We start from the raw sequence: 20014 nt of genomic DNA, 5'->3' as shown, positions 1-20014 counted from the left end.
TGGATAAATTTTTAATCTTACCACTCTAGTTATGGAATGAATTTTCCATCACATGACGTTTCGGTTTATAATGCAATGTCACATAGAGATAAATTCACAAATAATATTGCATTATATTATACTGGAATACTATGGACAGTCACAGGGGATCTATTAAGGGACCTAAGTGGTCTTAAAATCATCCGAAAGCCCGGATAAGTAGTTGTGAAGACTTCCAAGGACCACCCATGTCTGGGCATGTGATGGAGGAGAATAGCAACGACGACTACACTTCAGGTTCTGCAAATTAGGAGAAGAAGACTGCTCTTTTTAATCACTCGGCCAAAACGACGTTGTTTTGAGTCAAGTCATTTAAAAATACAAAAAAAATAAAACTCACCCATCTTATTAAGCAATGTGAGAGCCTCACCCTTTTTTATTAAAAAAAAGAAAGAGAGGTTCGAACAACTATTTCCTCATTCCCAGACCTCCGACTTCACTTTTCCCATTCCCATCTCATTCACTTTCCCAATTCCCTTAATTGGCTATCCCCATCCAACGAATCCCCATGCCACCACCTCTACTCTCCACCACCACCACTTAATCCCCCAATTTCTAAATTTAAGTAAGTTTTTCTATTTTAATCTAAATTAATCATATAGGATGTTAAATTCATCCTAGGTTATAGTTATTGTTAACTGTTATGGGTTTTTTATATTGTTTGGATCATGTGTTAGGTTAGTTTACATTTACATATATATATATATATATATAGAGAGAGAGAGAGAGAGAGAGAGAGAGAGAGAGAGAGAGAGAGAGAGAGAGAGAGCCCTTAAGGGAAGGGATCCCCATTTTCAAAAAAAATAGGAACACTCTCCTGACCGTTAGATCTGGTTTTAATGAAATTATGTGGTTGAGATTCTGTGACCTGTGATTTAATCTTAAGCACAGAATTTCATTAAAACCAGATCTAACAGTCAAGAGGGTGTTCTAATTTTTTTTGAAAAATGGGAATCCCTTTCCTTATTAAAGAACATGTATATATTTATTTATTTAGCATCATCAATTGATATAGTTTTTTATTTTCGATTAATTGACATGTAGAAAAGGACAATATTACAAGTGAAAATCATCATCAATTTATTTTATATTATGACCATCAAATGTTAAAATTCTGGATTTCGTCATTATTGGCGGTGCATCTGCAAGTCACTTTCCTAGTTACTTTGCACTGTCTCACTAGGGTTTTGGTTTGGCTGGCAGTGGCACATGAACAGCTAGTGTCACTGTTCATAAGATTTTGCAGGATCAACGAAATAGAGGGGACCTCTAAACTCAAATAGTTGCTTGAAGTTGTAAAGGCCACAAAAATTGAAGTGGCCTGCCCACCCAATCATACCATCCAATTACAATGAAAAGCGTTTTAAAAAAAAAATACAATGAAAAGCATGCATGCATTACCAATTTCAGGTTAAGGTGCATCTTCATTACGAGTTCGTACTTTTATAGGAACACAGCTCAGTTGATTGCTGTAAGTCGTAACTCATGGTGGAGAGATTTTTCAGTGTGATCGGCATACGGAATAATACACCACGTGTCACTATATAAATTATGAGATATGTATGTTAAAAAATAAAATTTCTCACCACTTACATAAAAACACGTGGTGTACCATCATGTATGCCGATCACATTGAAAAATCTCTCCACGGTGAACTTGTTGATCTAACGATTATAACTGCGCTCGCATTAGGTACTAACTAGTAAACTTTTCACTTACCCAACAAAAAACAAAGAGGTTAATTTTTTTGGTAATAAAAAAAAACAAAAATTGCTGATAACATCCATATTAATCCCAAAAAATAAATTTGACTGTTGGGATATCTAGGTCTCCTTTTATTAAAAATCAACTCACCCCTTGAGAAGGGTGTATTCAATTTGGGAATATGAGATATTTTAAAGGATTTTACAGAGTTTAATTGATTTGTAAAGATTTCATGTAAAATTTTGATTCAATTCCCTCAAAATCTCATGGGAAGAAATGATATTTGTGGATGCTTAAAATACACTACGAAATCTCTCCAATTTCTCAACATTTTCAAATTCTTTAAAATCAATTTCTAATTGAATATACCTGGAATGTTATAAACTTCTTTAAAATTCCAATTGAATACACCCGGATTTCTAAGGATTTTAATATGCTATCTTAAAATCATGATTGAATACACTTTGAATTTCAAAGAATCACTTAAAATTGTGATTAAATACCCCTAAATTCATTAAAAGAATTAAAATCACTCACAATCCCAATTGAACACACCCCTTAAGTCATTTAGACAAAAACCCACCGAATCCCTTAAGAAGGAATTTTTTTTTTTCAAAGTGCCGGATATTCGAGCGGGCACTTCATATGTCATAAAATAAGTGAAGGGAGACATTTCAGTCTTGAACAGGCTTGAATACCCGGTACTTGGAAGAGCCACACTTGTTTGAAATGGTTATTTGGGCCAACCCATTTGAAGCCCACTAGAAAATGAACCAGTCCTACACAGTACACATCCATGTTCGAGTTTTCTTCTTTTTGGAGGTTTCAAATCGCATCGTGCAAGAAGTATGTGGTTGATAACCAACGACATCTTAAAAGCTTATAGAAACAGCACTAGAGCCGTAGAGTCAAGTGATCGAGGAGCACCTTTCAGTTTGTAGAAACAACACTACCCCTAGTTTGGTTGACTATCTATTGAAGTCTCTTAGCGAGGAATCTCCACATTGACGATAAAAACACTTATCTCTTTTGAGTATTTGTGTCCTTACAATCTGGTACCGATTCGGCACACTTATACTTTCACAAATATAATTGGAGCAACTGAGCTCGGTGTAGACGATTCTTGAAAACTTCACAATTATTTGGCATGTGAGCCATGTAGGCTTGGTAGTTTTTAAAGCCAACGGACGTTTGGTTGATTTTTTAAAATTATTCTTTAAAAAGCAAAATCAAATGTAAATGATTGAAATCATTGTACAATATTGAAAGATACAAATAAGAACCGAAAAATAAAAAGAAGAAAATGTTAAAGTTGCTAGTATTTCTCTGCGAGTAGAACCACCTTCGATGATCCGTTGCAGCAACCCCTTGAAATCCTCGAGAACATGGCTCAACAACATGATAAATGAAATACATGAGCACACTTAATTAACGGTTTACTGAGGTTAATTCACTTTAGCATAAAGCACACATTTTTAAAATAAAATTATTATTAAAGAGAGGGGAATTGTAAGTAAGTACATTTATCCTGAATCAAGAAGACGTATTTATTCCTTGAATGCTACCGTACTCTTTGACAAAGATATAAAGATTTAGAGTTGACAAGGTTAAGTTGTTTGGAAGGAATTTTTTTAGAGTTCGGAATTATTAGAATAATTTATCAAATAAAAGTGTTTCAAACCCAAAACGTATATAGGTAAGAACTCAATAATTATTTTTTTAAATATTGGACTACATGCACGCTAATAATTCTCATTGTGTTCCCAAACAAAACAATGCATGATCTACGTAAGAGAGGAAAATGAGAGTGTCGTCCTAGGATTGGTTCAGAACTAGCACGACCACCATTGAGGTCCATTGGATGCTTCTGGTGTTCTTCAAGCTGTCTCTATGGTTTTTTTTTTAAATGATATTGTCTAAACTAAGTAGAAGAGAGTGAGCTTAACCTCATAATGTGTTAGTAATAATACGGTTCAAGTTCGTCTTTGACAATAATCAAATCTAGAATCTCTTACTTATAAATAAAGAAAAATACATCCGTGTTTTAACTTTTAAGTTTTAACCCATTAATTCGAATAATTTTTTTTAAAGCAAATCTCTTTCCTTTTCAATTTTTTTATTTTTAAATTTTAAAGAAGGCCTAATGTAAGGCTGATTTGGTATTGTTGTGCTTTGAAAAAAAACTGTTGTGAGAATAAGCGGTTGTGCTATGAGAATAAGTGGCTGTGAAATAAATCAGCAGAGTGTTTGGTAAACTTTTTTGTAAAAGTGCTTTTGAAAAAAAAAAAAGCAGTCTGATAGTGGGTCTTTTCATTAAAGAAGCACTGTAGCTCCGTGTGCTTTGAAAAAAAACCAGTTTTCCAAAGCTGCAAATAGCAGCTTCAGTTTTTTCCTTTGATTTCAGCTTATTCTCACAGCAGCTTAAAAAATAAGCCCTTTTTTTTTAGTTTACCAAACACCTAAAACCCTCATAACTTTTTTTCATGAATGTTTTTTTTTAGGCACTTCACTCTCAAACCATCCCGTGGGAGCACTTTGTTGGCTTTTCAACGCCACAAAGAGGAAAACAAGGGCCCAAAAATAGCAATTGGAGATGGAAAGCGAGAGTGACAGAAGAACAAAGCATCCCTCTCTCTCTAGGCTCATGGTCCTAGGTTCTAGCCCTTTTGTAGGGCATGTCTCCCTAAGAGCAATTCCACCCATGGAGCCCTTCTCCCTGGCAATCCACTATTCAATCCACCATATTAAACAGTAACTGCCTTAAATGAATAATAACTACCATTAATGAACAGTAATTGTCATTTACATCTCCACCCTTGGAACCCTCCCCCTGTCAATAAGCAATCAAAATAATAGTTTTTTTTGTTTGTTTAAATAATAAAAAACCTCTTTCTCTCTCTCTCTCTCTCTCTCTTTCTGACACAAAAAATATAAAAAATTGCAAAGCACTCGGGCCACAGGCCCGTCGACTCCCCACCCCCCCTTCGCTCGGCCTCCCACCCTCACTCGGGCCCTTCCTCGCTGGAGCTGCTCCCACCGGCCCTCAGGCCCTTTCTCCTCCCCTGTCGCCCGAGCAACCAGCATTCGCTGGAGTTGCTCTAAAGGAGTAGGATTCTTTCTCTCCCCTCCTAATTTCTCTTCCCTTCTATCCCTTTCTATTTAAATGATGCAATTACGCCACATTTACATCTTGTTTTGAAGTTTTTACATATAAAATAAGACAAAAAAAGAGTGAGAGGATGAGATGAAAGGGGATGGTAATAGGAGATGACAGAATCATACTCCCTCCCTAAAAAGATTTGGATTTTTTATAGGAAGTGTTATTGACACTTCAAAAATCTCATTTTATACTTCTCACAAGTGTATTTTTCTTTTATAATATTGAAAGTTTGAAGTGTAGAATGAGATTTTTGAAGTGCTAATAACAATTTCATTTTTTATTGTTAACTCCACATATTTCAAATCTTCTGCGCTTAAAACGAGGGTGTTTTTTTAGAGTCATTGTGTTTAACTGACACATATTTATAAACTTAACTTTTTTTTATTTTCTTATCATAAACATTATATGTGTCAAACAATGACAAGTCACACATATTTTGAGTGCAAAAAAAATTAATCTCTGTTCAAATTGGTTAAATATGGGAAAACGACTATAGTTAAAAGACAAAGTTGTAGGGTTGTAGGTCCTGGAGGACGTCTCGAAGGGATTGTAGGCCGACATTTTTTCCAAAGGCAGAATTGTCATTTTGTGTGCAAAACTGATATGCAACGTGTTGCAATTTATGAGCAGGAAATATTTACACAATTTGAATTCGAGTGATGTTTTATTCACCCACTTGATTTCATACTCGCCGCTAAAAAGGGTTGATGCATCAGTTAACTAGATTTGAAATCTGGATAATTTTTTAATCTTACCACTCTAGTTATTGGGTAATTTTCTAATCTTACCACTGTAGTTATGGAATGAATTTTCCATCACATGACGTTTCAGTTTATAATGCAATGTCACGTAGAGATAAATTCACAAATAATATTGCATTATGTTATAATGGAATACTATGGACAGTCACGGGGGATCTATTAAGGGACCTAAGTGGTCTCAAAACCACCCGGAAGCCCGGATAAGTAGTTGTGAAGACTTCCGAGGACCACCCATGTCTGGGCATGTGATGGAGGAGAATAGCAACGACGACTGCACTACAGGTTCTGCAAATCAAGAGAAGAAGACTGCTCTTTTTAATTACTCGGCCAAAAAGACGTTTTGAGTCAAGTTATTTAAAAATAAAAAAATAAAACTCACCCATCTTATTAAGCAATGTGAGAGCCTCACCCTTTTTTATTCAAAAAAAAGAAAGAGAGGTTCGAACAACTATTTCCTCAACCCCAGACCTCCGACTTCACTTTTCCCATTCCCATTTCATTCACTTTCCCAATTCCCTAATTGGCTATCCCCATCCAACGAATCCCCCTGCCACCACGACCACCACCTAGTTCACTTCTCTTCCCACCACTTAATCCCCCAATTTCTAAATTTAAGTAAGTTTTTCTATTTTAATCTTAATTAATCATATAGGATGTTAAATTCATTCTAGGTTATAGTTATTGTTAGCTGTTATGGGTTTTTGATATTGTTTGGATCATGTGTTAGGTTAGTTTACATATATATAGGAAGCCTTTAAGGGAAGAAATCCTCATTTTTTTAATGAGGACACTCTCTTGACCGTTAGATTTGGCTTTAATGAAATTATGTGGTTGAGATTTTGTGGCCTGTAATTTAATCTCAACAATATAATTTTATTAAAGCCAAATCTAACGGTCAAGAGATTGTCCTCATTTAAAAAAAAAAAATAGGAATCCCTTTCCTTATTAAAGGGCTGTATATATTTATTTATTTAGCATCATCAATTGATATGGTTTTTTATTTTCGATTAATTGACATGTAGAAAAGAACAATATTACAAGTGAAAATCATCATCAATTTGTTTTATATTAGGATCATCAAATGTTAAAATTTTAGATTTCGTCGTTATTGGCGGTGCATCTGCAAGTCACTGTCCTAGTTACTTTGCACTGTCTCACTAGGGTTTTGGTTGGCTGGCAGTGGCACATGAACAGCTAGTGTCACTGTTCATAAGATTTTGCAGGATCAACGAAATAGAGGGGACCTCTAAACTCAAATAGTTGCTTGAAGTTGTAAAGGCCACAAAAATTGAAGTGGCCTGCCCACCCAATCATACCATCCAATTACAATGAAAAGCGTTTTAAAAAAAAATACAATGTAAAAGCCATACCATCCAATTACAATGAAAAGCGTTTTAAAAAAAAAATACAATGAAAAGCATGCATGCTTTACCAATTTCAGGTTAAGGTGCATCTTCATTACGAGTAGGGCCGGTCCAGAGATTTTTGAGGTCCGGGGCGACGTAAAAAAAAGTGCCATAACTTCATATAAGAAAATTATTTATTTTTACACATAAGACATCGAAAAAATTATACTTAGAAAAACCCTTCAAACTCAATGAAAAGCATGCATGCATTACCAATTTCAGGTTAAGGTGCATCTTCATTACGAGTTCGTACTTTTATAGGAACACAGCTCAGTTGATCGCTGTAAGTCGTAACTCATGGTGGAGAGATTTTTCAATGTGACCAGTACACGGAATGATACACGTGTTACTATATAAATTATGGGATATGTGTGTTAAAAAATTAATAACTTAAAAAATAAAAATTTTCACCACTTACATAAAAACACGTGGTGTACCATCCTGTACGCCGATCACACTGAAAAATCTCTCCATGATAAACTTGTTGATCTAACGATTATAACTGTGCTCGCATTAGGTACTAACTAGTAAACTTTTCACTTACCCAACAAAAAACAAAGAGGTTAATTTTTTTGGTAATAAAAAAAACAAAAATTGCTCATAACATCCATATTAATCCCAAAAAATAAATTTGACTGTTGGGGTATCTAGGTCTCCTTTTATTAAAAATCAACTCACCCTTTGAGGAGGGTGTATTCAATTTGGGAATATGAGATATTTTAAAGGATTTTACAGAGTTTAATTGATTTGTAGAAATTTCATGTAAAATTTTGATTCAATTCCCTCAAAATCTCATGGGAAGAAGTGAGATTTGTGGATGCTTAAAATACACTACGAAATCTCTCTAATTCCCTCTAATTTCTCAACATTTTCAAATTCTTTAAAATCAATTTCTAATTGAATATACCTGAAATGTTATAAACTTTTTTAAAATTCCAATTGAATACACCCGGATTTCTAAGGATTTTAATACGCTATCTTAAAATCATGATTGAATACACTTTGAATTTCAAAGAATCACTTAAAATTGTGATTAAATACCCCCTAAATTCATTAAAAGAATTAAAATCCCTCACAATCCCAATTGAACACACCCCCCCCAAGTCATTTAGACAAAAACCCCACCGAATCCCTTAAGAAGGAATTTTTTTTTCAAAGTGTCAGATATTCGAGCGGGCACTTCATATGTCATAAAATAAGTGAAGGGACATTTCAGTCTTGAACAGGCTTGAATACCCGGTACTTGGAAGAGCCACACTTGTTTGAAATAGTTATTTGGGCCAACCCATTTGAAGCCCACTAGAAAATGAACCAGTCCTACACAGTAAACATCCATGTTCGATACTGATAAAGGAGTTTTCTTCTTTTTGGAGGTTTCAAATCGCATCGTGTTAGGCTAGGCTGTGTTGCTTGATGAAAGAAGCTGATCTGGGTGGTTCAGCCGGACCCGGCGTCGTCATGTGACGTCCGTTCAGCTCCAGTCTTCCTCATGGCCTGGGGGTACAAAAACAATTTCACACAATGATAAAACTTTTGTTGTGCTTCCAAGGAGTTAATTCTGCATGCGTCAAAATGTACTTTGCAAACAGCAATACGACTAGTTTCAAGGAGTAGCTAAAAATGGTTCAATTTGAACAGCTCTTTGGGCGACACGAGAGATATTGGTTTCGAAGTCTCATAAACAATTTTGCATAACAAATTAACAATTCAAAAGCAATAGTGTTCCGAGGGCAGAAAACTCTCCCTTTTGGTCCGCTTATGTGAAGAACACATCGATCACACATTCATTCATACATCTGATCAGATGATCATAATGCCACAGGGAAAGCAGCCCTCAGTCACACGGTCCTAGCAGCGCTCGGACTAACCCATAGCATACTTCTGAGTCCAGCTCCTTGCGGTGGTCTCATACTTGTTCTTGTCAGTCTTGTACATGTGGGCAATCTCCGGCACCAAAGGATCATCAGGGTTTGGGTCTGTCAACAATGAACAGATCGAAAGCAACACCTGCAAAATAAAAGTGAAACCAGAGCATATGCTTCAGTAACATGAAGGATGAAGTATTGCATCAAATATAATAGCCAGTTATCAAAAATTTCCAGCCAAACCAGTTTCAATGTGTATGACACATCTGATCGAACTTTGTTTCCTGTTCCATGCATAACATCATAACCATTCAAAAGCCACAGCGTATCGCATCAAAATAGTTCAAAAAGACAACGGGTCCCCAATATCAATGAGTAATTCACTTGGGGAATTTCTTGGTACAATTAGCATAAGTGATTATTTGTCACAAGGCCAATAAAGGACTTGTGCTGTTTGTTCCTCATAGAGCTCTAATGTTTCATGCAAATTTTAATTTGTAAAACTTAAGAAATTACAATTGCAAATCAAAAACCAAAAAATATACAAATCATAAGGGGCCATGCAATAATAACGGAGTCCACCAAAATTATGGCATAGGATCATATGAGAAAAACCCAAGTTTCATCGCTACTGACTTGCTTTTCCTACTGGGGAAACTAGTTTCTGTAGAACAATCAAATTTGTGAAGAAAGCATTCCTGTTTCGGTTATTAAGCATTTACCTTGGATATGGTCAGGGCAGGGCTCCACTGTTCTTTCAATATGTCAAGGCAAATGCTACCGTTGCTGTTGATATTAGGGTGAAACACCTTTGTCCTGAATGCAACCTGCACAAAACATAACAGTAACATGAAAATAACCAATATGCACAGTTCACAATTTCTTAGTCATTTGTTACAATTTTGATTCCTAATTTTCATGCATGGACTTTGGCTAGTGTGCCTATTACCACATTGACTTTGAAAAGGAAGCAGATATACAATAGGACTTAAAAGGTCGGTAAGCTTAGGCCCCTTTGCTAATTAGCTTACATCATATTTTAACAAAGGAGCACCACATGTGAACCATGTCGAGTCCCACGTACTGAAAAGTAAGTAGTAACGCAAACTGGTTACCGCTTCAATGCAGGAGACCATTTACTTCATTACTTGATATGCTAGAAAAGAAATAATTGTCAATTCGGGATATGAAAAATACATTTGGCATCAGGCATCAATTGATTATTGTTGGAACGATAAGAATCAACCAAGGCATAGTGGCACAGATGGTGGTCATATTTCTAAGGCACAAGCCTCAATTGAATTGGTTATCATATGTGTGTACTCAAGGTAGTATAAGAATAGGATTGAAATGTTTCCAGATTTTTTTACACTCCTCTCTCTCTTGGACACCTAGATACTATGATCCCATGGAAGCTGAAAGGAGAATGAAAACAGCAAAGCAATAAAGAAAAGAACTACCATGCAACAGCACACCAATTTGATGTGAAATTAATCGAAAGCCAGCAAGTACCTTGGGTGGCTTGAAAGGATAGTCTGGAGGAAAATGGATAGTGACAAGAAACACTCCACCTGCATAAGGACTGTCAGCTGGACCCATTATTGTTGCCTGCCAGTGGAACATGTCTTCTGCAACTGGACCTAAATATATACATAAGAGCAAAGGTAATCAAATTGAATATCTGCTAATAACAAAGTCATTAAGAGTCCTTTATCGTATAGTTTCAGTAAATTTTCAACACAAAAAAAAAAAAAAAAAAAAAAAAACAGCCAAAAGTTGCCATTCACTTGCACATAGTTTCAGTGATCACGGTAGATAGACTGCTGTGGCTATAAATGAGAGAAGCTTAGTCCATATTCTCCCAAAACAATGAACTCTTGCAGCCATTAAGTGGATTAAAACTGCAGGGTGGGATGATAATGACAACAAAGACAAAAATGAAGTTCATACAAATGATGAAACACAAAAACAATCCATCCACAATTAAGTCATTCGAAACTCCAATATCATTTATAATATAACCCATATGTAAGACGTTACTGTCAATCTTCAAAGTAGACCAGTAAAAGAATATGCGTTTATAGTCCGTTCCGTTGAATAATCGCACTTAAGTGGAAATGGGGTAGTTTAGGGTGAGTCATATCCGGGATTAACTAATAGCTTCCGGTTATATCTTAGGCCCATACTCAACCTAAACCAATTGTTAGGATGGGTAGGTTTAGGTCTATTCTATTTATAGCATATATCCAGCTCAAAGAAGGGAAGAAATATCTATAATTCTATACATGCAATAGACATTGTCACAAAGGGGAAATTTACTAAGAGAAGAAAGATAAAGCAGTTTATACTTCATTTTCAGAGTAATGTCATTTCAGAGAATCTAGCGATAAAGTGCCAAACAAAAAACCCCAAAACAATACTCGAGACACCCCAAGAAAAGACTCAATCGCCTACCAAGGAACCATGCAATAACTGCTCTACCAAAGCAATACTTAACTCCATAAGAAACCCCAAAACAAATACTCAACATAATTCCAACTTCAAATTACCAGCCAACTTCTTTGAGTGCCCTAACCTCCCACTTTCTTTAGGCTTTCTAACAACATTAATGTCTCACAACTCAGCCCCTGGCACCCTGCGACCAAAGACAAGCATAAGAGTAACAAAAATCCCACCCAAAAATTGTAAAGGTTTCCCTTTTGGATGTTAAGTGGGTCCTTACAAACCACTGCTACAGATTTATGACCTTGTTAAATTGGAAATCACCAATTTATAAGCAAGATGCTAGACGGGTCATCTATTGCCCAATTCGTTATAGCAGGTAGGGCAGGGAAATGGGTATATGGGTAACAAGTAACAACTACCACACAACAGCATCTTCAGTATCCTATACCTTCTTCTATATTCTCCAATAGTTCTTAACAATGCAATTCAGGTACCATATTTCCGAAAACAAATACAATTTCATTCGATTTTCGACAAATACAAAATTCGGCATGAGATAAAACGATCACAGGTCTGTGAAAGACTGCTGCTTTTTGCACAGATTTACTGGTTTGAGTTAAATCAAACAAAATTTCAAAAACATGCATCAATCGAAGGACAAATCAGATGGGGCTCATACCAAAACCTACCCAAAACAAAAAATCGAAACTTTATCAGCTTGCAAAAAATCAAAAGCAACATCAAAAGGAATCAGATCGGGTTCGAAAGTGGAGGTACCAGCGCTGCAAGAAGTAGGAGGATCTTTCTGGAGGTCCTTGAGCTCCTTCAGGATCCGTTTCGACGCCATCACCTTCACAAACAAAAATTCAAACAAACAAGCAAGCAAACAAACCCTAGATGATCAAAGCAGCTCGGATCAAAAAACCCCAAATTTAATTTATGCAAATAGAGAGAGAGAGGAGAGAGAGAGAGAGAGGGGGGGCTACCTTGACCTTCAGAGACCCCCCTGCTTTTTATTGATTCTGATTTTATGTGTTTTTGGATTTTAGGTCTTATGAGTTTTTATTACAAGGTGGGTAGGTCTTTAAACCACCACTCAAAATCAGTTTATATATTAGGGATGTAATATCCACATCTAATTTTACTTCTCACACATCTTTTTAATTTTCGGCCGTCAGATCGGATGAATTGAAGAAGATCAACGGACATAAATTATTAAAGAGTGTGGGAAAAATAAAATGGGATGTGTGGATAGCACACCCTTATATATTAAACCAAGGAAATGACACTTATGTCATTTTACCATACATGCTTTACGTAGCCTTATTATTGGTAAGTTTTTGAGTGTGATTGTTATAAAACTTTAAATAAATGGAAAAACAATAACTTTGAGTTTCAAAATTTTTGATCTTATCGTTTTTGTTTTTTTTAAAAAGTCGTTGTAGTGAAGTCTTGAGCTTTATTCTAAGTAGTCATTTCTATTGTTTAGTACGAATATTATAATTTAAAAAAAAACTTAGTCATTTCTTTTGTTTTTATAATTTTTCCAAAATCGTAAGTCACGGTCATATTGGTTTCATATTTTCTCTCGAATTTGATCAGTCTTAGACTCTTGCGTTGCTCATCCATCTTTATTTCAAATGCGAAGATTTCCTTAAGTGATTGTAAACATGTATGATTGCTTTATTAACAAAGATTAATATGTTACTATGTGTAATATTTACAATGTAATTGTTACTCCATAGGTATAAAAGGGTCAGAAAAGTTACTATTGAATATAATACTTATATTCTTTAAAGTGAAATACACTCGCCACACACACGACAATATACGAGAATAGAACAAATGATTTTTATTTTTTCTTTGATAAAGATGTCAAAGTAATGGATAAAAAAATAATAAAAAAATAAAAAGTCTTAATTTATAGTCACATGATCTGTAAATAGAGTTGGAGTATAAACTTTGTACATAAGGAGAATTTCATGCCCTTTGACACACATAGATTTGAGTCGAGGCATGCTGGCAGATACTCAAAGGTGACGTAACCAAAAGTGTAAGTGACGTGACCAAAAGTGTAAGTGACGTGTAAAAAATAGAATAAATTTTGTTGATGCACAAAACCGGAGGTCTTGGAACAACGTAAATCCGACCGTGAATCTGCAAGTAATATAAATGATACAAGATGTATCGTGGTTCACCCCAAGGTTTCAGCTACGTCTACACTGAATATGTATTTATCTAAGGGAGAGAGAGAGGAGGAGCTCTATAATGTGAGAGCTTTGAGAGGGGGTGAGAGGCTTAGGAATGGCATCAGAAAATGGCCTCCCCTAATTGTGAGGGTGAGGGGTCCTTTTATAGAATAAGGACTCCTCACTTATTACATATTTGCCCATTCCTTTATCACATAATTACATTTAAGTCTCCTGAGTATTTATACGATGTCTAAATACGAGGCCCTAAATATGGTATAAACAAATTTAAACCGAAATTAGAATTTATTAAAGCTAATAAAGAGAGTGCACATTTGTGGGAAGAACCATATTACACAAGTAGTCAAAGCATAGATGACACTGAGACATAAGTAGAACAGTCCAACCTAGGTAAGATAATTATTACACAACAGGAAACAAACTCCTACATTTATTTGGGTGGATGTTAGAATCGCCAAAGATCTCTCGTTCACCACAAAAGATATAGCTAACTAAGTCCTGGAGAGCGAAAAACATAAAGTGTGAGTGAGCATTTGTTTTTAATTATATTATATATATATTTATGGTTTCCCCAAATGCATTTGGATTTAATATCATACATATCATGCCATGTTTTTATTTCATCTTAAAAGTGCTATTGTATTGTTGAGATTTATAAATTGTCATGACATGTTCATATACACATTAGTTGCTCATCATGCATGCTTGCACCGATGTAGTACTCACCCCAAGCCAGTCCTGTCTTAGGTTGCAATAGGCAACTATGACTCTTATGTGATCTGCTTAGCGCTAGTCTTCATGTGGTTATAGTACTAGAGCATATATTTTCATTACATCCAGTCCTATTTATATCATAATTTTTCTGCATGGACTCGTGTGTTAGCATATATTGATGAGTACTTGATTTTCATATGCCACGATTGAGATATTGTGATTTATTGTGTTTCCTGAATTATTGACGATTTACATTTGATTTCATACCTATACGTAGTATGATTTTCTGGAAACTATACTGTTTTACGAGAAATGATTAGTATGTTATAAAAATAGGCGTATTTCTCAAGAAAATACCTCATTTATCACAAGCTAAAGCAGAAAGAACGAAACGTTTGAATGATTATAATCACTTCATGTATTTGAAACTATGGTGATATTTCGGTGATGGTCAACCGACTTGACAAGCCAGCTCACTTTTCTGGTTTAGAAGGACTACATTTTAGGCCACTTGGTAAAAATTTTCATTCCTAAATTTATCAGACTTTCTGACCTTTTGGTCAGCATCTACTCTGACTTTGATTCCATACTCGCTTCCCTGTACTGGAAGGCATTCTGGTTAACCTTGGGTACGTGTCTACTTTACAACACTTCATATCATTTCTAAGACGGGCATACTGTACATGAGAACCACTCTTGCATTGAAGTTTAGCCAAGACTATAAATTCTTCAACCCCGAGAAACACGCTATCGAGAGAATCTTTACTGTTGGTGATTTAGTAATTCGGAAGCTACTGTTGTAGCGAGAGGTTGCGAATAATGGTAAAAGTATAACTATGTCCTTGTCTATCAGATTATATTAGAATTACGCACCGACTCGACTTGCCACCATATAATCAACTTAGGTACCAACACGTGTCCATGCTATAGAGATACGTCTCTCATCTATCACATGTAATTCATCCCCAGCTGTTGGAGATTAACCCAAACTTGACTTATGATGAGGTTCTAATGACGATTCTTGATTGGAAAGAAAAAGTTCTCAAAAACAAAATCGTTCGACTGGTGAAAGTCTTATGGAGAAACCACTCAGTTGAGGAAGCTACCTAGGAGATGAAGGAGCTCATGGGAGCTCTTTATCCATGTTTGTTCTTTGATTATAATCCTCAGTAATGTAGAAATTTCGGGGAGGAAATTTTCTTAATGGGGTAGTTTGTGACAACCTGTCTCTAATTTTCCATGTAATTTCCTTTGCGAGTTTGTAAAATGATGAATATGCCCTTTTGACAAAAGTAGAATCAGATGTGGATGTTTGATGCTTCGCATTTAGTTTGTTTTTCCTATTATCGTAATTCATTAGTACTTGATATTATGTACGCGCGAGCGTAAATTAGACCCGAATCATATTTGTAATGAAGAAACGATGCTCATTTAAAGTTTGTTAACAACTGGTAAAAATGTACAAGTGTGTGTGTTACCTGGTGGCGGTAGACACTATTTTAGAAAAGGTGAGGTAAATTTTTTTTACTTCTAGAATTGTCCAATTGTGGACACATCCCCTTTAAATCCGGTTCCTTTAAGGTAGACCATACTTACCATCCAATCACTTTCCTTCCCACTCTCTCGGCCAATCAGAGTGATTTCACACACTATTTTTCTATCCTTCTCTCTCTCTCTCTCTCTCTCTCTCTCTCTCTCTCTCTCTCTCTCTCTCTTCTCTCTTTCTCTCTCTCTCTCTCTCTCTCTCTTTGTGTGTATCTCTCTTCTTCTCTGCAACATAAATCACCAAATTTTATGGCTTCATCATCTTTCTGGTGTTGGCTAACACAACTCAATTCGGAGTCCAAGTGGACATTCCGGATCGGAGTGTGTCACCTTGGTTGTTGGATCCCCCTTGTTAAGTCTCACATCTTCTCACTTAGGAAAGCATTAATGAAAAGGTATTATTGAATAACTTAACACATTTTGATTTCTTCTCGTTTGTTGATGCACAAAACCGGAGGGATCTTGGAACAACGTAAATCAGACCGTGAATCTGCAAGAAATGTAAATAACACAAGATGTATCGTGGTTCATCCCAAGGTTTGGGCTACGTCCACACTGATTATTGTATTTATCTGAGAGGTGAGGGAGAGAACCTCTGAATATGAGAGGGGATGTGAGAGGGGTGAAAGGGCCTAGGAATTGGTATCCCCCAATTGTGAGGGTGAGGAGTCATTTTATAGAATAAGAGCTCCTCACTTATTACATATTTTCCCCTTCCTTTATCACATAATTACATTTAAGTCCCCCGAGTATTTGTACGAGATCTAAATACGAGGCCCTAAATATGGTATAAACAGTAGTCTCCCAAGTCTTCAGTCAAGAGAGTCTTTTGGCTGGAGACTTGAAATTCAGTCCATGTGTGGGCCGAAGTAACTGTTGTCTTGAACTGATGTTTGATATGAGGCGGTGCTCAATCTGAAATGATGCTCAACTAGAAGTAGCACATGCTGCGAGGCTGCTCAGCTCGTGGCTTATGTTGCCTTGATTGGCTCGGCTTGTGGCGTTGAAGGTGAGGGAGTTCCTTTTATAGAATAAGGGTTCGCTCCTCAATAAATGAATGATGGGCTAGAGTTGATGCTCTCTAATGATGGTAAGGGAGTCCCTTTTATAGAATAAGGGTTCGCTCCTCAATACATGAATGATGGGCTAGAGTTGATGCTCTCTAATGATGGTGAGGAAGTCCCTTTTAGAAAATAAGGGGTCGCTCCTCAATACATAAGTGATGGGGTAAGTCCCCCAAGTATTTTTCATGAGTGCTCTCTAATGAAAGTGAGGGAGTCCCTTTTATAGCATAAGGGCTCACTCCTCAGTACATAAATAATGGGCTAAGTCCCCCAAGTATTTTTTTATGAGGCCTAGTTGAGGCCCGATATATGGTACATAATGTAGTCCCTCAAGTCTTCGATCAATAGAGTTTGTTAGCTGGAGACTTCAAATTGAATCCATGTATGGGCCAAAGTGGCGTTTGTTCAGAGGCGATATTTGTATACCCTGCACTGAAGCTTTGTAGGTGAAGCTTTGCAAGTGAAGCTTTTGAAGCTAGAGCTCTGTAAATGAAGCTTTTGAAGCTGGAGCTCTATAAATGAAGCTTTTGAAGCTAGAGCTCTGTATATGAAGCTTTTGAAGCTAGAGCTTTTGTAAATGGAGCTTTTAAAGATGATTGACATAAGTGATGCTCATGAATGTTTATATTGATTGACATGAGTGATGCTCATGGATGTTGACATGAGTGATGTTCATGAATGTCGACATGAGTGATGCTCATGAATGTTAACATGAGTGATGCTCATGAATGTTAACATGAGTGATGCTCATGAATGTTGACATGAATAATGGTTATGAGTGATGCTCACGAATGTTTATGTATGAATGACATGAGTGATGCTCATGTATAATTTTGAAGTACTGGGCGTACTTTTGATCACCTGGTTGGTGGTAATAACAGTAGGTTGCCAAATAATTTTTTGTAGTACTGGACGTACTTTTGATCACCTGGTTGGTGATAATAGCGGCGGGTTGCCGAATAATTTTGGAGTACTGGGTGTACTTTTGATCACCTGGTTGGTGGTAATAGCGGCAGGTTGCCGAATAATTTTGAAGTACTGGGCGTACTTTTGATCACCTGGTTGGTGCTATTTTGGGCTTATGGGCTTTTGCCTCCCATAACATGCCAGCCCATTTATTTTGGGCTTTGCCCTTTTTTTTTTTTTTTTTTTTACCCTCTGATGGGGTTTATACAGATGTCTCCGAAAGCTAAGAAAAATAAATTACATCATTCAAAAATATTGCTTTTAACTTGCTTGAAACGACGAATATGAATCATTGGTGACATCTTGTACCTCTATCTTTTGCTTTTGTCGTTCTCTTTTCCATCTTTATGTTTCATCATCTCAGAAAGCATTAACTACCTTTATTTCTTTCTCTCTCTGTGTACATTGAGTATCTCTCTCTACAATATCTCTTGATTCGATCCCACCGTGTCCTGCTTAGCCCTCTCTCTTCAACCCGTCAATGGATCCGACATCTTGCTCCAAACACGAGAATGGTTCCAGCATGCCCGGGCCCTCGTCGTCGTCTCGGCATGAATGTGAGCATACCAATATCAATCTCCCACATGAACGCCTCTGCCGCTTCTATTCTTTTACTTCTTTCTGAGGATCTTCATAATCACCAACGGCATCTGCGGCGTTTTCTACTGGTTTTCAAGCTGAAATTGAGTTGACTAGTCATGTTCTTCCGTACCAAACAACATGGCGAGCCTCTGCTGTACTACCACTAGCACAGGGTCATAATTAACAGAACTAATGAGCTGCAGTGAAACTTTTTTTACCTCGCAACTCATGGAAACTATCAAGAAATGAAGCCTTGAGGTCGTTGAACTCCAAAACATTCTTCTTCATCAACACCACCATCCATCTGATCTTCTTGTCGTCATCTTTTAGGTGATGATCAACGGTGATGTTCTGGGATGGCTTGGCAGTTGATGAAACCACAGTTAACGGTTGAGATTGTGCCACATCAGTCATGCACGAGAAACCAGCAGGGAGTAGTTTCATTGGAGCAGTCGTTTGAAGCAACCCTAGTCTGCCATTGACAGATGTGGCACGATCTGGATTGGTGGTTTTTGCTGCTGCTGCAACAACTGAGTTCAAGGGACTGAGATGCTTAAGATGAACACGAAGCATCTTTGCCTGTTTTCGTATCGTTTCCCAAAACAGTGCTCTTGGACACCAGAAGCCCATCGTAACAAGTCTGCTGGTTGGTCACAATGCCGCTCAGTAGCGTTTGCACCTTGTTCACCAGCTCCTCGTTCAGCGACTCGGCGGACTTGAGCTCTATCGAGGTTGCCTCCAAGTACTCCACGTTCAGCTCCGAGAACTGCTGGCAGTCCTTCAGGGCGTTCACCTCGCTGTCGTTTATGAAAAATGACTTGTGCTTAGTTTTGCCAAGGAAGTGGTTGATTATTTTGGACGGTTTGCATGCCTGTTTCAGGCATTTGTTTGACGGAGAACTTGCTGTAGTTGTAGGGATCGGAGGGTAAGGAGTGGTAGGGTGCCCCATGACGTGAGTCTCCCACGTTTTAAGTCAAGTCTCAGATAATTTATCCATGGTCTACAACTCTTTCCACATCCCTGAAGGCCTGCAAGTTTAGGAACTGAGCTGCAGCAGCCATAGCCATGTGTTGTGATGTAGTTGATGAGTTTTTCATCTTCTTCTGGAGACCATAGCCTCCTCTTCACTTTCTGTTTGTTGCAGCATGAGTGATGTCCCATCTCTCTTTCTCTCTCAAAGTAGTATTGTAGCCAAGGCATAAGAAGATAAAATGGAAAAATAGAGATCAATAAAGACAAAGGGAGCTAGCTCTTGAGCTCAACTTGTATGATTAAGCAGCAGAGAAAAGGAAACAAAAAGAAATAGTGAACTGCAAATGTACAAGCTAGTAGCCATGGCTAATGTCTGATCATTCAAAGAATATGAACAGATAAGAGAAAAATGGATGCATGACATGAAAGTGTAAGTACAGTGGAGGTGGTGGATTTTTTACGGTGGTGAGATGAAAAAATGAAAGAGAACCGACATAGCTTTTCGTGTCGATTCCCACAGACGGTGCCAAATGTTGATACACAAAACCGGAGGGGTCTTGGAACAACGTAAATCCGACCGT

General features: G+C 37.0%; 1 protein-coding gene across 1 annotated transcript; it reads right to left on the bottom strand.

Annotated features, from left to right (window-relative positions):
- Positions 1-8731: 8731 nt before the first annotated feature.
- LOC114820972 (ubiquitin-conjugating enzyme E2 10) lies at positions 8732-12461 on the bottom strand. The gene is made up of 5 exons (XM_029092400.2): positions 12367-12461; positions 12158-12230; positions 10448-10575; positions 9658-9762; positions 8732-9077 (listed from the first exon to the last, which is right to left on the bottom strand). The coding sequence occupies exons 2-5, from the start codon at positions 12225-12227 to the stop codon at positions 8934-8936; spliced, it is 447 nt and encodes a 148-aa protein (XP_028948233.1). The 5' UTR covers positions 12228-12230; positions 12367-12461; the 3' UTR covers positions 8732-8933.
- Between the last annotated feature and the right edge of the window lie 7553 nt (positions 12462-20014).

Source organism: Malus domestica, chromosome 14 (assembly GCF_042453785.1).
Source record: "Malus domestica chromosome 14, GDT2T_hap1".
In the NCBI taxonomy this organism is placed as follows: domain Eukaryota; kingdom Viridiplantae; phylum Streptophyta; class Magnoliopsida; order Rosales; family Rosaceae; genus Malus; species Malus domestica.
Note: the sequence above shows the minus strand (reverse complement) of the source record. Positions and strands in the feature narration are given on the sequence as shown.